Genomic DNA, 19647 nt, shown 5'->3' with positions numbered 1-19647 from the left:
ACAGTCGCAACAAACCCCAATAATTTCTTTTGCGTGTTTCGTATCAAGCTTCTTTCTTTCTCCTACATTTTTGTGTTGTTGTTCAGGAATGCCGAATAAAACAATATTGCTTTCTCTTCGCTTTCTCTCGTTTAACTCCTCCGTTATCTCCGCTTATGTTTTGTGTTGGCGATGCAGTAGATACTGAGTGAGTATGGCACCATAATTTCTTTACGGCGCTCTTCATTTTTTCTGTCAGTGAGAATGCTTTTCTCAACAACAACTTGACATGGTGCACAAAACCACATCATGCCAATAGAGTTGGAGAGAACTTCGTATTTCCTTTCCTCGAGATCCAGACATTGCCGTGGCATGTTCCAAGGGTGCAGAGAGCCAAAGTGAGTTGAAAGGATGACGGTTATGCGACCTCGAGATTCGTTTGATGTACATCAAAGGATCAAACTAGTCTTCTCGTCCACAGTGTGTCGCACACGGAACCTTCAACTTTGTCATATGTTCCAGGGGTGCCGAGAGCGAATTTTCGAACATAAAGCGAGGACGTGTTTGATGTTCGTTACCTGATGGATGTGATATACTTACTTGCAATGGCCAAGGTCAAACATGGCAGGTTTCATCAGTGAAGCAAAGACGCTTACTCTTCTGGAACACATGGTCTTTATTTTACTTTTACATTTTTTTGTGCAGAAATGGTCATGTAAGTCTTGCTTTAGTGTATGCTTTATGTTTTGGGGTTTTCTTCTATGACATCATGAGGACAAAGCTTCACCTATCGTTAGCTGTAATAGTGCATGGCTTAACTTCGTAGTATTAGTGTTTGGTTGGTCACTAACTGCTTGCTACAAGTTCATATCTATATCATAATTGCACGTGTCGTTGATGAAGCAGAAGACGCTTACTCTTCCCGGTCATTATTCTCCTTGTACATTTTCAGGAGCATCCATGTAAATCTCTTTCTTGTTTGTATTTGTTTTAATTTTATTCAATTTTTGCTCTGATTATAATTATATTCCCGTTTGTATTTTCTTCTTTTTATGTCATCATAGCTTCAATAGGTCATCTTGGTTAAGTTTTTTCACTTGACAATTGGTAGTTGTTGTAATTGAATAATGATCGTTCACATTCCAGGTCAGTGGGGCAATGTTTACAGGTATTAGATGCCAATGCAGAACAGTAGGACTGAAAATGAAGAAATTATTGCACATATTCTTCCCATTTCAACAGAGAAGTTTTAGTCCTAGATCTTCATGTAGCGTTTGAATGTATCAATTTGGCTTGTTTTTCCAATTATTTTCAGTCTCCTAAATTGCCTTCCTCTTAATGAAATGTACTTACCAAAATTTACATACTATTTTGATAACAACAGCATGTTGAAAACCGTTCAGTATAAGAGGCCCTGAGCCTTAACGGTCATCTACGGTCCCCTCATGGTTATTGAGAATTTGTTTAAACGATTTCAATGTGCACATGTATTTGACACCTATGACCTAGAATGAAGGTAATTCTTTCTAACATACTTGGAAGCCCTTCATTCCAGCATGCTATTTGCCAAATATTATGGCCCTGTGCCATTTGGTTATTGAGCGGAAGTCATTTGAATATTTTAACACATTTGACCCCTATGACCATGAAAATTGGTCAAGGTCATTCATTTAAACAAACTTGCTGGTCACTTCATCCCAGCATGCTACTCGCCCAAGACTATGACCCTTGGCTTTTTGGTTTTGGAGAAGAAGTTGAAAATGTAAGTTGTTTATGACGGACGATGGTGACAAAAGGTGATCACATTAGGTCACATGAGACTACAAAAGAAGTGATCAGAGGAATGAATTTTACCTGACAAAAGGGGTAATGAATCAATATTTAAATCACCATCCCCTAAAACATAGGTTTGAGTTGCACTGGTGGTAGTGGATGATGTCTGTTGATTTAGTTTTTCCACCGATGGCACACTAGTTTTTGCTCCAACATCCCAAAAAATGTTTGTACCTATAGTGGATTCATAGCAAAAACTCAATGGATCTGATGTTGATTGTTTAACATGTAAATGAGGTAAAAGAAAGGTTCCTTTTCACCTTCTTCATAACAATGCTTCTTGAGATGTGATCTGGGCCCGTATTCATGAAACCGTTCTCATGCTCAAGCATAGATTTTGTGCTCAAGCAGACTATTTTTATAATTCGTCTAAATCATATAAAATAATACAAATGTCAAATATAAACATTGAATATAACTTTGACTTAAAGTCCTTTCAAATTTTTTTTTAATCTTGGCAAAATCAGTTTTATTTATTAATGTTTCGCTTAAACAAGACATAAGGCTTGCGCACAAAATTCATGTTTGAGCTTGAGAACGGTTTCATGAATACGGGCCCTGAATTCATCATTTAAGTATACGGAAACTTCAAATAAGAAGCTGTTGACAAAAGTAAAGATGAACACAACGGTAATGTATATACAATAGTTTACTTGACCAATGTAAATGTGACAATGAAAATAATGGAATTTTGCCCTATAGATCAAAACACACACACATACACACAGGCCTCTGTAATCTATGTGAAATAACTACACAATTAAAGAAAATGCTCACATCTCAAGTTTTCTTAAAATTAATACAATTCAGGGCCATTCCAGCAAACTAACATGTACTTGACCCCAGGACTCCCAAAATAAATCATTATTATCCATTATCCAATTTTCTGACTTTTCTCAAACCATCAATTAACTTATATGGGTAGAACCTCTAAACAAACCTGGAGTCCTGGGATACAAAAGACGTTTTAATGGAAAAGTCCCCCCCAAAAAAAAAATGGAGTCTTGGTGTGGGATAGATATTTTACAGGAAAAACCCTGAACAAAAGCAAGTCTTGGGATGCAACAGATGTTTTACTGGAATAGCCCTATACAAAACCTTGAGTCCTGAGGAGGGACAGATGTTTTGATGGAATAGCCCTAAGCTTTGTTATATAATGATATCATCTGTTAACACACAACCAATCTCTCAAATTCAATTTAAGAGTAACATATTTAGTACATGTCATATGATCCAGACTGTTTATGCAACCAAAACCTTTCAAGTTGTTTTGAAAGTTTTCAGAATACATAGCTGTTACCTGATTATACCAATTATGATGTTGTTACCTATTCTCGTATAATTTTGCTAAAAAATTATCAATTTTTTTTAAATTTCGTAACATAAGAGAAATAAGGAATTTTATGAATTTAAAATGAACATTACAGACTCTGATAATATAGCTTCCTCGTCAATAGAAAACATGCCTTTAGAAACCACCATAATTAACTTCAAGATTATCAACCCTCAAAAAGTTATTTTTGAGTTACCCCTATATAGCTAGAAATCACTGTCACAAAACCTTACCACAAAAAAAAATTGAATTTTCTTAATTTATCATACTGTTAAAAAACACTATGAAGTTACACCGAACAAAAAGAAATTCTTTATAGAATGGAAGGCAATTACATTGAACAAACTTTTGTTTGTTTTTTTTTTATTTCAATTATTGATTGGGTTAAATTTGTTTTTAAAAGCACTTACTGATATAATAATTTTCAAAATATTGAAACACTTTCACAACATCCATATTTATCATGATTGATCACAAGGTATTAATGAACTGACCGCTCTCAGGTATAAATATGGCGTAGAATTATGTATCATACAACACTTTCTACAATTTATAAATATAATCTACAAGGATTATTTACTATGTCAAGAAGCTGCCTTTAAAAATTTATATATATATGCTGTACATGTATATATGTACAAAAGAGAAAAGACCTTCAGTCAGATACCAACAAATCCAAGATTCAACTTACATGATGTTGTGACTGATATTTTTTCAGTCATTCTGAGTTATCTCCCTTCTCCATCAAACATCTTCATTGGTATATAGTATCACTATAGTAGCTTCTGTTATATGTTGGCACCAACATTTTTAAAAACTAGCTCTACCACCAACATGATGATCAAACAGGGATGCTATAATTGTATATCACTTTTAAGAACGGATTATAAAACATCTTAAGAATATACAAACAGTAAACAGGCAGAAGTGAAAATAATTCAAACCTTTTTAATAATGAGAAAGAAGCTCCATTAAAAATGAAACTTTTAAGACTGACCACATAATGAATATCATTAATGGTAAGAGGGATTATCACATCACTTAAATGTTATACATGAACTAATTATTACTATATAATCTTGAGATGTAATGAATTCTAACAATTAGAAAAAAAAAAATCACAATACAGATGAAATTCTTCTGAAACCATTGCAGCTGATCAACCGAACACATTTAAATATTGCTCATACCTTTATTTAAAATAATCAATTTTTGTATCATGAAAAAAGATGATCATTATTCATCAATGAAAATTCCAATTTCAACTCCAAATCCTGGAGAGGGACCAATCCAACTGATATTATTCCCTGTAAATCTGTCCCAACATTTTCTGTAACGTTCCTTATCAACACACAGCTAATGCATACAAGAACTAGGTTCTTTTTGTAGTTAGTTGTATATATACACTTACATAAGAATTTCATTCTTGATTAATATATCACTGTAATTACATGGATATACATGTTAAATACATGTTTCATTCCACAGACACAAGTATATCAATTGCCTCACCATAATCTGCCATTATACATCAAGTAAAATTATCAGAATATGGCTGGTTTTCAAAATAAAGGACATGTTATTCACGATAATATACGTAGTTGTTTTTATCTTTTATTTTGAATTCTAAAATTGTTTATAATTCTCGGCAAGTGACAGTAATTTCTTTTTCTGTTTTAGCCCAAGGTCTAATAAGAAAAAAAATTGACACCTCGTTGTAAAAGAATTACGACGTGCAAATGAAGCTGTGTTAGGATCATGTCTCATTGATCATCTTCATGCATCTTCAAGATCCTCTGGTGAGTGTACTGTTTTAGGGTCAGGTGTATGTGTTATCATAATATTCAAGTAAGTTTCACTTCCAGCAGCAGATGTTGAAATGCAAGCCTTTTAAACCCTGGAATGCCTATACTTATTTCCAAGCACGACCAGGGCTAAAATCTTGACCACTTCATTAGATGCAAAGACTGAAAAATATTGTTATCATAGGGAGCATCGCCAAAGCATTTGGAAAATGGAAACTCTAAAAATCTAAAAATGAATTGTTTTGAACTTGTCAGCTTTAAGAAACTACATGTAATTACAAGACAGTTGATAGATGGCTTACTTCAAAGGCAGTATATTTCCCCCAGGTTTATTTCCATAACAGTAAGTTTAATTTTACTTAAGAATAAAAGGTAATAAAGAAGGAAATCCAGATAGAACAGGAAAGCAACGCTCAGCTCTGCAATTCAGCTTTTTCTTAATCTTTATGTTTTATGATTTACTAGGAGTTAGACTTGGACAAAAACTGGAATGTTTTATAATATAAGTGACTCCTGATATATTTTTTTTCCTCCCTCATATTGTGAATGATATAGATAAGAATTTCAGCTAAAGGCTGACTCCCAACGTCAATGATTTCATGCATAACCCACTACCATTTTGCTGTTTATTGTTGGTATATGAAATTTTTGTAACTTTTGATTTACAATATAAATTGTGAATTTATGTTCAATGAATATCAGAAGAAAGAATGTTAACAAATATAGATTTCCTTTACTGACAATAACTTTCGAGCCTTTACATTTTATGTCACTAAATTGTATTTAAATCCTTTAATATTTATAAGAAAACTCTGTTCTACTAACATTTTTAAAAATTCCCCGAAATGACGATCAAATATCGCGATGAATATTACATTGGGACTGAACCTTTTGTTTAGATGATAATAAATAGTTAATATAAAAGAAATATATTGCTTGGTACGAAACAAAGGGCATCATATTAAAACAATGGTATTCTTGAATAGTAATATTGCCTTTGTAATTGCGTGACAGATGTTGGTATTGTAGATATGGACATTTTGATACTGCATATTTATTGAATTTCACAGAGCTAAAACTTCCTCATTCTTCCAGTCTGTACTAGTTCAAAAGTTTAAATTTCATACAATACCGCTTTATCATGGTCGTTCATAAAGAGAATCCGCTGTTTTAGAGAAAGCATTTCACTTAAGCACTGTCCAACGTTTTAAAATGAAAGCTGATGGGTTAGTTGAGTTTCTCAAATTAAATAACAGAGATTACATTTGTGTTTTATAGTCTAAAATTATATTTCGGCTGTGAAAAGGTAAACACATAGTCATGGACATATATCTATTCAAAGAAATTATATTTCACAATCTAAGTATTAAATTTTACACTATCTTCAATGGCAAGGAATATAGCAAAAAAAACCTGCTGCAAACAGTACCAACTGTTTAGTATTTTTCTGAAAAGCCATGGTATATAACTCAAGGCCTGATTTCCCTCATATTGGTCAACCAAAACTTTCTTAAAGTATGTTGCCAATCAGTGACTGCGTGTACAGTGAAATATTCTCACCAGCCACAATATCCTCTCCTCCCAAAAAAACCAGCTAAATTTCCTCATAGAAACTTTTTGAATTTTCTGAAACCAATTTCTTGTATGCATGTATGTATTATGAGTTTTTGGTATGTAGATACTGAAGACATGCCAGTTTCTGAATGAAGAATGATACACCATGTTTGTACTTCAAATAATGAGCAATTCACAGACACAATAATTGTATGACGTAATTTGTGACATAAACACATTATTATCAAAATGAAATAAAACCATTTTAAAAATGGATGATGTAGTATTTCACAGACAAAAATTATGATAAGTAAAGAGTATATTAAACACACAAAGTGTAAACAATTTTATATTTGAAACATAATTTACAGCAGACAAAAAATACTTCTAGGAGATTAATCACTTTTCAATATCCATTCCAATTCCTTTGTCAAAATTTTTGTTAACATGTATGTACTTGCCGTCTTAACATCTTAGTAAATATATTACTTGCTCAGTGAAAATATCTCAGGAAAACAAATAATTTAGATTTTACTCTGTCAACCAGTCAGAAACACACAGAATGTCTGTACCAAATCTATTTGGCTAGCGTTATTTTAGGATCGAGGTCAAAGTTGATGACCTGAATTACCTGTCTGCATGTCCACTGATAATCAACATCATCATTAAACACTGATCTATTATTTCAACTGAGTTAAAAATCTTACAACACCTTCTGTATCCATTTTATTCCACTTTCTGTTTCAATCTTAATCCCCAGCTTATGAGAACTCTATTTCCAGCTATAAATTCATACCTACCAAGTTCTGTAAATTGCAAAGCAAATGAAACACTATGTAACAATGAACTTGGCCATTTTCATCCTAAAAATCTGCCCTCAAGCTGTTCTAGATGATTGCTGAAAGGAAGGATCACTTTGTCAATAATGGTTGTGTACAGATTTTATCCACTTGTTCCATCATGCACTGCCTACATGTGACAGCCAACGATGGCAATCTGTCCCTGACCAGGCTTCCCATATGGATTCCTCAAATGTGCCAATCCAAATATAAAGTTAAACTTGAAATGCTTAGCTACAAAGTTCATCATTTTGACAAACAGATGAGTCAGATATTTTGACATATAACTTGCAAATCAATTTTTTCGACACACAAAAGCTATCGGACTGAACTTCCGAAATTTTGCCTTATTAATTGAGCAAATTCCATAGATGGTTGTGGACTCTGGACTCGGACGACGAGTGTGATATATTATCACAGACTTTGAGCCGTTGAGATGTAAGCCATGACTCAGGATTTGGATGACTTTTGCCCCTTAATGACTGCCTCTGTGGCTTGTTCTGGAAGGCGGGCTGGATCAGTCAGTATGTTAGTTGACGTACTGAGTTGACGTAAGGCATTTAAAACAGCTAAAACAGAATCAAAAAGGGAAATAAACAATGCCCAATGGGCCTGTACACTCACCTGGTATTCATGTATAATGCTTTTCATTCATAAATATTTTTTATCATAGACATTCAGAGTGTTAATCAATGAGAATTCACTGAAAGATTTCCACAAAGTTGACCCCTATAACCTTGAGTCAAGGTCTTCTTTTTTTTCTCTTTTGTAAACTTCATCCCAGGGTCTTCCATACTTCTATCATGATTCTAAGCTTTTGGGTTAATGAGAAGTCGTTTGACAGTTTTACAAAAATTTGACCTAAGACCTTGAATATGGATCAAGGTCATTTCTTTTCTCAAACTTTGTCTAGCTTTATCCAAGAAACCTTCAGGCTAAATAATATTATACAATTCTAGCCCTTTTGGTCATTGAGAAGAAGTCATTTGAAAGTTTTACCAAATGTTGACCTGTGATCTTGAATATGGGTTAAAGTCATTTTCACCATTTCTGTTCAGCTTCATCCAGGGACATTTCAACCAAATAAAGATGTTGTTTGAGGATGGGAAGGGATGGATGGATGGATGGATGGATGAATGGGCGATGTGAACTAAAATCACTGAAAGTTTATTCGTCAACACAAAAAAATTTCAAAAGACTTGCTGTCTGATTTAGCTACTCTACATCTAGATGAAATGCAATGTTATACGAAAAAAGGAGACTGATAACACAGCTTTGAAGGATGGTAGGAAAAGGATAGAGCATATTAAATGACAAAATCACTTACTGGGTCGGAGGGACACAAGTGAGCAGTGCTGATCAAGCCAAGCCATCGTGGTCCTACACATCTCATCCACACTACCTGTAGATACCATGTTATTGTAGGCCTCAAACAGTGGTTTCACCATAATTGAAAACTGGACGATGGTCAAGGAATTAACACCACCTAATTCCTTTACATTTTTAGTCATAGCTGAAGTATGTAACACATCAAAAACAAGTGAGAGCTCATTTAGATATAGCCAAATCATCTCATCTTTTATTTCAAAAGTCGTCAAGTGTACTCTATGACCCATCAAAATTGTTTGAATAGCATATCGTTGCCTCTTGCATGTTGTTCAGTGAGATATCCACCAGCTAGAACAGGGAAGCCAAATCAAAATGATAAACCATGCAATCTACATAAGTATATAGTGTGCTTAATGAAACAACATCCAGATTCTACTCTCTGTATCCATGTGGGACTCTCAAAGCTATCTATATCACCAACCAATCACAGATATCAGGCCTTTACCAGAACAGTCGTTCAGATGAATTTCATTACTTAGTATAACATAAAGGATACAATCCAGAACTTCCAGTTCTCCAGAGTACGCGTCCTGACATATTCATCAAACATCTCCTTCATCTGGTCAGCTCGCTGTCTTGTCACAGGAACACCAGTGGCTGGTAACTGTGACTGGCATTGACTGTGAGAATGAAATTAATTGGCATTTAAAAGTGAAATCAACCGCTCACAAAAAGTGAAATAAATTGTCCTTTCAGAGTAAAAGCTAACATCACTTATAAGTAGATTGGCCAAGAGATTCAATTTCTCGTTAGGGGACATATTTACCTGATAGACTGGTTGAGAGATTCAATTTCTCGTTAGGGGACATATTTACCTGATAGACTGGTTGAGAGATTCAATTTCTTGTTAGGGGACATATTTACCTGATAGACTGGTTGAGAGATTCAATTTCTCGTTAGTAGACATATTTACCTGATAGACTGGTTGAGAGATTCAATTTCTCGTTAGGAGACATATTTACCTGATAGACTGGTTGAGAGATTCAATTTCTTGTTAGGAGACATATTTACCTGATAGACTGGTTGAGAGATTCAATTTCTTGTTAGGAGACATATTTACCTGATAGACTGGTTGAGAGATTCAATTTCTTGTTTAAGAATTTCTGCCTCCTTCTGCATCTGAGCTCGTTCTGACTTCAATTTCTTACAGTAATCAGCAGCTGAAACCAACCTTTCTCTTATTGAAATATTTCAATTACTAATTAATTAGGAAGTGTTAATTTTTTCATAAACATACTTGTAAGAATTTTTTTTTGATTTATGACATTAATCCACTTAACAGACAATTAACTTGATACCTTGTCCCTTAAATATTATATTACACCACTTCATAAACTTCAAGTAAAAATATACAACATGTTGCGAGTCATTCCGAATGCACCAAACTATCAGTAACAAGACAATCAAGTTCACGAAAAAGAGTTGTAATTGACAGCAGTGACCTACTTTTCTGTAACATGGCTGCTTTGCTGACTTTCGCATTTGGATTTTGACTTAACGCTGGTATCAGAGAATGTAGAACATCAAATCCATTCTGAAATATACAATAGAGGTCATAACCATAATTCCAATCTATGCTTTTACTGTGCTATGTATTTTAAAAAAGACACAATCAAAATAAGTCAACTTAATGTTGAATGAATCATATACTTTATCCACAAATAACATCTTCTTAATCATCATGATTGTTGGTAATTTACACTACCTCAGAAGCAACTTCATCTGAATTGATGTGTGAAACATTAATCTTAATAAGAAAAGTAAGCTGTTCTAATATACATACAGGTATGTAATATACTAAAGAGAGAGAGAGAGAGAGAAGGGGGGGGGGGGGAGGGGAGAGGTGGAGAGTTATCAGATAAGTACGGCAGTAATTCTGTAAAGGATAAATACCACAGAGTCTGTAAGTCTGTAAAATGTACTTTTAATATTTACCTTTATGTTACATCTACGTTTCTGCTCTGCAGAGGTGTGAGACACACGTCGAGTACCTCCCCCATCTCCACTACTGTGGCGCCCTCTAGGGGAATCCTGAAGTACACATTAAAATAACTTGAGACTTTTTAATCAAAGAAATCATCTTGTAAGTATGCGACACAAATATTTTTAAAAATTTGAAATTAAAACAAACATTGAAAACACACATTAAGAATGAAATTATCTAAAATTGATTGTGTTTTCCATGGAGGATGGGTAGCATGTCCACACTCTATAAAACATATTACCAAGAAGCCTTACTCAGAACTCACATTATCCTCTGTGTCAGAGAGTGGACTTCCCATTTCAAGGTTGCTTGTGTCAAGGATCGAGGAGCTGTCCGCCACCATAGATGTTGTATTGGACTTTAAACTGGAGCCGGTTGTACCTGTAAAGTAAGGCTAGATTTAGTTTTGGAGCTTCTTGTATTTACATACATATTCCATGATTTCCATATCATTATCAACACGTTTACTCCAGCTGTTATACCTTGAATCTATATCTATCGGGCTTTTTTTTTATTAGTGATGTCAAAATAAATGTGACATCTTGATGTCATGACATCATAATTGAAACAAACTGGAATTTCAGCCAATCACAGCTCTTTTACATGTTATATTACATGTGTGGTCATAACACAGTTTATTTATAGACAGTATTTACACAGATAACAGGGTAGTTATATACGCAGATAACAGGGTGGTTATATACACAGATAACAGGGTGGTTATATACACAGATAACAGGGTAGTTATATACACAGATAACAGGGTAGTTATATACACAGATAACAGGGTGGTTATATACACAGATAACAGGGTAGATATGTACACAGATAACAGGGTAGATATATACACAGATAACAGGGTAGATATAAACACAGATAACAGGGTAGTTATATACACAGATAACAGGGTGGTTATATACACAGATAACAGGGTAGATATATACACAGATAACAGGGTAGATATATACACAGATAACAGGGTAGATATATACACAGATAACAGGGTGGTTATATACACAGATAACAGGGTAGATATATACACAGATAACAGGGTGGTTATATACACAGATAACGGGTAGTTATATACACAGATAACAGGTAGTTATATACACAGATAACAGGGTAGATATGTACACAGATAACAGGGTAGTTATATACACAGATAACAGGTAGTTATATACACAGATAACAGGGTAGATATATACACAGATAACAGGGTAGTTATATACACAGATAACAGGTAGTTATATACACAGATAACAGGGTAGATATGTACACAGATAACAGGGTACACAGATAACAGGGTAGTTATATACACAGATAACAGGGTGGTTATATACACAAATAACAGGGTATATACACATATACACAGGGTAGTTATATACACAGATTATATACACAGATAACACACAGATAACAGGGTAGTTATATACACAGATAACAGGGTAGTTATATACACAGATATATACACAGGGTAGTTATATACACAGATAACAGGTTATATACACAGATAACAGGTAGTAACACAGATAACAGGGTAGTTATATACACAGATAACAGGGTAGTTATATACACAAATAACAGGGTAGTTATATACACAGATAACCGGGTGGTTATATACACAAATAACAGGGTAGTTATATACACAGATAACAGGGTGGCTATATACACAGATAACAGGTAGTTATATACACAGATAACAGGTAGTTATATACACAGATAACAGGGTAGTTATATACACAGATAACAGGGTGGTTATATACACAGATAACAGGGTAGTTATATACACAGATAACAGGGTATATACACAGATAACAGGTAGTTATATACACAGATAACACAGATAACAGGTAGTTATATACACAGATAACAGGGTAGTTATATACACAGATAACAGGGTAGTTATATACACAGATAACAGGGTGGTTATATACACAAATAACAGGGTAGTTATATACACAGATAACAGGGTAGTTATATACACAGATAACAGGGTGGTTATATACACAGATAACAGGGTAGATATATACACAGATAACAGGGTAGATATGTACACAGATAACAGGGTAGATATATACACAGATAACAGGGTAGATATATACACAGATAACAGGGTAGATATATACACAGATAACAGGGTAGATATATACACAGATAACAGGGTAGATATATACACAGATAACAGGGTAGTTATATACACAGATAACAGGGTAGATATATACACAGATAACAGGGTAGATATGTACACAGATAACAGGGTAGATATGTACACAGATAACAGGGTAGATATATACACAGATAACAGGGTAGATATATACACAGATAACAGGGTAGATATATACACAGATAACAGGGTAGATATGTGTGGTAAATACTTACAGTCTAAGAAGATGTCATCAGTAGATCTACCAGTGAGAGTGGAGGCTGTTGTCCCAAACAGATTGTTCCTACTGCTTAAGTCAGATGGCTGATTATATAACAGAAATTAATATCACCAATAAATATTTTCTTATCTAGAAAACATTTCTTCATATGATAATGTCAGATGAACATGCAAATTCAGAATCATATTACAGACAAATGACATACTGATAAATCTATACAACATCTAGTTGTTCAACAGATTGATGAAATATAATGACCCATTGTTAGTGTTTCTCTACGACATAATTTGAAACTCAATAAAATGATGCAGTATACTAACAACAAGAGTTAACAGAATACACTGAAATAGCTTAGAAAAAGATATTTACAGATTTCTATGATTGGTGTGACGTAAACGGCAGCTAATCATTTTCATATTCAGATTATTATGATCGCAAATGACTCTTAATTTAGAATTATAGATTAATGTGATCTCAAAACATGACTTCTTTTGATATCCAGATTGATGTGACCCAACAGACAGCTAATGTTGATATGCAGATTGATGTCACCCAACAGACAGCTAATTTTGATTTGCAGATTGATGTGACCCAACAGACACCTAATTTTGATATCCAGATTGATGTGACCCAACAGACAGCTAATTTTGATATCCAGATTGATGTGACCCAAAAGACAGATAATTTTGATATCCAGATTGATGTGACCCAACAGACAGCTAATTTTGATATCCAGATTGATGTGACCCAACAGACAGCTAATTTTGATATCCAGATTGATGTGACCCAACAGACAGCTAATTTTGACATCCAGATTGATGTGACCCAACAGACAGCTAATTTTGATATCGAGATTGATGTGACCCAACAGACAGCTAATTTTGATATCCAGATTGATGTGACCCAACAGACAGCTAATTTTGATATCCAGATTGATGTGACCCAACAGACAGCTAATTTTGACATCCAGATTGATGTGACCCAACAGACACCTAATTTTGACATCCAGATTGATGTGACCCAACAGACACCTAATTTTGACATCCAGATTGATGTGACCCAACAGACAGCTAATTTTGATATCCAGATTGATGTGACCCAACAGACAGCTAATTTTGATATGCAGATTGATGTGACCCAACAGACAGCTAATTTTGACATCCAGATTGATGTGACCCAACAGACAGCTAATTTTGACATCCAGATTGATGTGACCCAACAGACAGCTAATTTTGACATCCAGATTGATGTGACCCAACAGACAGCTAATTTTGACCATCCAGATTTTTGACATCCAGATGTGACCCAACAGACAGCTAATTTTGACATCCAGATTGATGTGACCCAACAGACAGCTAATTTTGATATCCAGATTGATGTGACCCAACAGACAGCTAATTTTGATATTAAGATTGATGTGACCCAACAGACAGCTAATTTTGATATTAAGATTGATGTGACCCAACAGACAGCTAATTTTGATATTAAGATTGATGTGACCCAACAGACAGCTAATTTTGACATCCAGATTGATGTGACCCAACAGACAGCTAATTTTGATATCGAGATTGATCAAAAGATGCCAAATTTTGATATCCAGATTGATGTAACCTTTTGAGGATAGCATGGAATAGTGATATAAAGATAGTATGGAAAACAAAATTAACAGCTTCTGTGATATATACACTCTTGTGCTGCATGGTTTTGGATTAACTATGAAAACAGGAGCCCTTACAAATAAAAAAAGACTCTTTACAGTAAATGAATTTTCGCCTGATTTTCTTAAAGGTAATCAAACATTTGACAAACATGAGGACCAAGCATTTTCTTACCTCCTGCAGACTGATTGTTACAGTTTGGGAGGGGGTACACTGTGACAGTGACTCCTGAGGACGGCTAGGTGCTTGTAGTGACAGACCTGGCATGGACAAACTTGAGGGGGTGGGACTAGATATTGCGGCATCCTTTTCCACTTTAATCACTGCTCCTGGGTACGTACCTGTAACCATAAGTAATGTATAAACAAGAGGACCAGGGGCTTTAATGGTCATCTGACAATCAACGAATGGATGGACAAACCACAGAATTCACTGATGGTGGTCTGACAAATCGGATGAATTCAAATTCAAACATTCCTCGGAAGTATCGGAGACTCATCAATGGTAGGTTCTGTTCATGTAAAACAATTGCACAATCATGTTATAAAATGATGAAGTTTTAATCCGGCTGAAAAAAAAACAACAAACCAACAAAAAGATTTCGTCAGGACTATCACAGGGTCATTTCAAACAAGTTGGAGATCGATCCCACTGGTGAAAATTGAGATGAAGTTTGAAATAGGTGATGCACATGATAACCATGATTGCGCAATCATGTTACAAACTGGCCTCCCTGGCTGCAATGTCAAAGTTTTGACGAAGTAGAAAAATAACAACACTTTATTGGCTACCATTCCTTAACATTTCCACCAATTTGTTTTAGCTCAGTGGCATAAGTGGAACTTTTATTATCATTATTATTATTATTGCATTCTTTACAGCCCATCAACACATAAAAGGTCATTAGGGCCATCAACCGGTAAAACATTCAGCGATCCAAAAGGAAATATCAAACAAACCAAAAGGTAAAAGACAAATGCTAGAAATCTCAAATGGTTGTATTAACACAAAAGATTAAAATGGTACATCAAAATCTATTATATAGACCAACATCTTTCAGGTAATGTAGAATTTTACAATTCTCAACAGTTTCAAAAAGGGTTTTAAGACATGTCTTGTTACGATAAAAACATTCTCGAGTAGACAGAAGGTCAATGCAGTCCAATTAAAAATGTTAAACGGTGAATGGCTCATCACATCCTATCCAGTGGAACTGGAGGAGAAGTTTAAAATAAGTTTTTCAGGACAGTGGCCATCTTGAATTTCAGAATGCCTGAAAAATATCAACACTTGGTCAGGACCATATTGGTATCATTCCATACAACTTTGAGCTCAATCCCATTGGAGGAACTTTTAAATGTTTATGCAGGCGAAGCACAATGGCTTAAGGTCGTCTGTCCTAACAACTATACAATATATCTGTTCCCTTATCACAATTTGTTACCAATTTTCCCTTACCACGGGGGTTATTTATCACAATGTCACCACTTGGAATTGAAGCCAAGAGAACTGTATTTTTAGTCTTCAAAACTGATGCAGTTCAAGGTAAAGAGAAGCCCTCTTCCTCAGAGTAGAATACGGTGTTACCAAGGAAACATACAAATTATTGTTTGTTATCTCCATCTATCTATGCCTACTTATCAAGTTTCAGTTTCCTCTGGCTTCTGGTGTGACCATGCATGACATTTTTGTGTGGGTATTATACATACTATATGTAAACTGTTCTATCTTCCTATAAAGCTTTCCTGTTTCCATATTCATACATTCAACAGCATACTTTTATCTTGCTTTCTTCATCTATTTCCAGGTTTGTGTTTAACAGAGCAGACCACTTATTAACAGTAGTCTCCTGTATACATTGAACGTACTTATTTGAGCATAACCAAATTTCAGTGCAATATCAATTTTGAAAACATTTGCTCAAGGATGAATTTGCACATTTGCAATAATTGCTTTATTGACGACTTACAGAAGGGAAAATGTCAGTGTAATGGTATTTCAATGTTGTATTTTTCATGTGAAAGGTGCTAAAATAAAAGAATAATAGGTGGGTTCACAGTATCCTTATTATAAGGTAATATCTATGTTTGACCATAATTATTTTGCTTCCTCCTATCCTCATTACTAATAGACTTTACCATTGTTTTTAACTAAACCACAGTACTTTGGTTACAAAACTATCTTGATTTCTCCTTTTCAATATTTCTTAGGTTTGTATAAATCTATAATTCCTGTAGTTTGTAAATAATAAGCTTGGTATCATTCTGTAGTTTGTGACTATAGTTTGTATATAATGACCTTGTTATGTGTTGTTTCATCATTCTGTAGCTTGTGACTTTGTTCTGTATATAATGACCTTGTTTGTGGTGTTTCATCATTCTGTAGTTTGTGACTTTGTTCTGTATATAATGACCTTGTTATGTGTTGTTTCATCATTTTGTAGTTTGTGACTTTGTTCTGTATATAATGACCTTGTTATGTGTTGTTGCATCATTCTGTAGTTTGTGACATTCTTCTGTATATAATGACCTTGTTATGTGTTGTTTCATCATTCTGTAGTTTGTGACTTTGTTCTGTATATAATGACCTTGTTTTGTGGTGTTTCATCATTCTGTAGTTTGTGACTTTGTTCTGTATATAATGACCTTGTTATGTGTTGTTGTTTCTGTAGTTTGTGACTTTGTTCTGTATATAATGACCTTGTTTTGTGTTGTTTCATCATTCTGTAGTTTGTGACTTTGTTCTGTATATAATGACCTTGTTATGTGTTGTTTTATCATTCTGTAGTTTGTGACTATAGTCTGTATATAATGACCTTGTTTTGTGGTGTTTCATCATTCTGTAGTTTGTGACTTTGTTCTGTATATAATGACCTTGTTTTGTGGTGTTTCATTCTGTAGTTTGTGACTTTGTTCTGTATATAATGACCTTGTTAGTGTTGTTGATCATTCTGTAGTTTGTGACTTTGTATATAATGACCTTGTTTTGTGTTGTTTCATCATTCTGTAGTTTGTGACTTTGTTCTGTATATAATGACCTTGTTATGTGTTGTTTTATCATCATTCTGTAGTTTGTGACTTTGTTCTGTATATAATGATTGTTATGTGTTGTTTCATCATTCTGTAGTTTGTGACTTTGTTCTGTATATAATGACCTTGTTATGTGTTGTTTCATCATTCTGTAGTTTGTGACTTTGTTCTGTATATAATGACCTTGTTATGTGTTGTTTCATCATTCTGTAGTTTGTGACTTTGTTCTGTATATAATGACCTTGTTTTGTGTTGTTTCATCATTCTGTAGTTTGTGACTTTGTTCTGTATATAATGACCTTGTTTTGTGGTGTTTCATCATTCTGTAGTTTGTGACTTTGTTCTGTATATAATGACCTTGTTATGTGTTATTTCATCATTCTGTAGTTTGTGACTTTGTTCTGTATATAATGACCTTGTTTTGTGTTGTTGCTTCATTCTGTAGTTTGTGACTTTGTTCTGTATATAATGACCTTGTTATGTGTTATTTCATCATTCCGTAGTTTGTGACTTTGTTCTGTATATAATGACCGTAGTTTGTGACTTTGTTCTGTATATAATGACCTTGTTATGTGTTATTTCATCATTCTGTAGTTTGTGACTTTGTTCTGTATATAATGACCTTGTTTTGTGTTGTTGCTTCATTCTGTAGTTTGTGACTTTGTTCTGTATATAATGACCTTGTTTTGTGTTGTTTCATCATTCTGTAGTTTGTGACATTCTTCTGTATATAATGACCTTGTTTTGTGTTGTTTCATCATTCTGTAGTTTGTGACATTCTTCTGTATATAATGACCTTGTTTTGTGTTGTTTCATCATTCTGTAGTTTGTGACTTTGTTTTGTATATAATGACCTTGTTATGTGTTGTTTCATCATTCTGTAGTTTGTGACTTTGTTCTGTATATAATGACCTTGTTTTGTGTTGTTTCATCATTCTGTAGTTTGTGACTTTGTTCTGTATATAATGACCTTGTTATGTGTTGTTTCATCATTCTGTAGTTTGTGACTTTGTTCTGTATATAATGACCTTGTTTTGTGTTGTTTCATCATTCTGTAGTTTGTGACTTTGTTCTGTATATAATGACCTTGTTTTGTGTTGTTTCATCATTCTGTAGTTTGTGACATTCTTCTGTATATAATGACCTTGTTTTGTGTTGTTTCATCATTCTGTAGTTTGTGACTTTGTTCTGTATATAATGACCTTGTTTTGTGTTGTTTCATCATTCTGTAGTTTGTGACTTTGTTCTGTATATAATGACCTTGTTTTGTGTTGTTTCATCATTCTGTAGTTTGCAACTTTATTTTGTATAAAAATATCTTGGTTTGTGTTGTTTCATCATTCCAAAGTTTGTAAATAATTACCTTGTTTGTGGTGTTGCATCATTCTGTAGTTTGCAACTTTATTTTGTATAAAAATATCTTGGTTTGTGTTGTTTCATCATTCCAAAGTTTGTAAATAATTACCTTGTTTGTGGTATTGCATCATTCTGTAGTTTGCGACTTAAGTTTGTATATAATGACCTTGTTTCGTGTTGTTTCATCATTCCAAACTTTGTAAATAATTACCTTGTTTGTGGTGTTGCATCATTCCAAAGTTTGTAAATAATTACCTTGTTTTGTGTTGTTCCATGATTCCTGGTTTTATAAACAAACTGTTTTAGTGTTACATATTCCATAGAATTTTAAATACCAGTGTAAGCAGTCCTATTACATAACTAGTTATCAAACACTTGGATCAGTGATCACGGAAGGATCACACACACAGTACTTAAACCTAGCTTACCAGGCCATGTTGTCATGTAGATTACCGACGGTCCTCTCATGCTGACTACATTCACTAGACTAGTACAGGCTGCCCT

The 19647-nt window shown here is 34.1% G+C and overlaps 1 protein-coding gene across 1 annotated transcript in view; it reads right to left on the bottom strand.

Moving 5' to 3' along the window:
* Window positions 1-2443: 2443 nt before the first annotated feature.
* Window positions 2444-19647, bottom strand: part of LOC132556420 (MLX-interacting protein-like) — a 39337-nt gene continuing 22133 nt past the window's right edge. Inside the window, exons 10-18 of the mRNA XM_060220866.1 lie at window positions 14933-15099; window positions 13096-13183; window positions 10982-11097; window positions 10668-10763; window positions 10179-10266; window positions 9793-9892; window positions 9229-9352; window positions 8671-8800; window positions 2444-7912 (exon numbers count right to left, since the gene is read on the bottom strand). Of these exons, the coding sequence (XP_060076849.1) occupies window positions 7794-7912; window positions 8671-8800; window positions 9229-9352; window positions 9793-9892; window positions 10179-10266; window positions 10668-10763; window positions 10982-11097; window positions 13096-13183; window positions 14933-15099 (1028 nt within the window). The 3' untranslated portion in view covers window positions 2444-7793. The remainder of the gene's footprint in view (window positions 7913-8670; window positions 8801-9228; window positions 9353-9792; window positions 9893-10178; window positions 10267-10667; window positions 10764-10981; window positions 11098-13095; window positions 13184-14932; window positions 15100-19647) is intronic.

The sequence above is a fragment of the Ylistrum balloti genome, unplaced genomic scaffold, assembly GCF_031769215.1.
Source record: "Ylistrum balloti isolate Yb309-2 unplaced genomic scaffold, AGI_CSIRO_Ybal_v1 Utg369566, whole genome shotgun sequence".
In the NCBI taxonomy this organism is placed as follows: domain Eukaryota; kingdom Metazoa; phylum Mollusca; class Bivalvia; order Pectinida; family Pectinidae; genus Ylistrum; species Ylistrum balloti.
The sequence above is the reverse complement of the archived record's forward strand: the minus strand, read 5'-3'. Positions and strand labels throughout refer to the sequence as shown.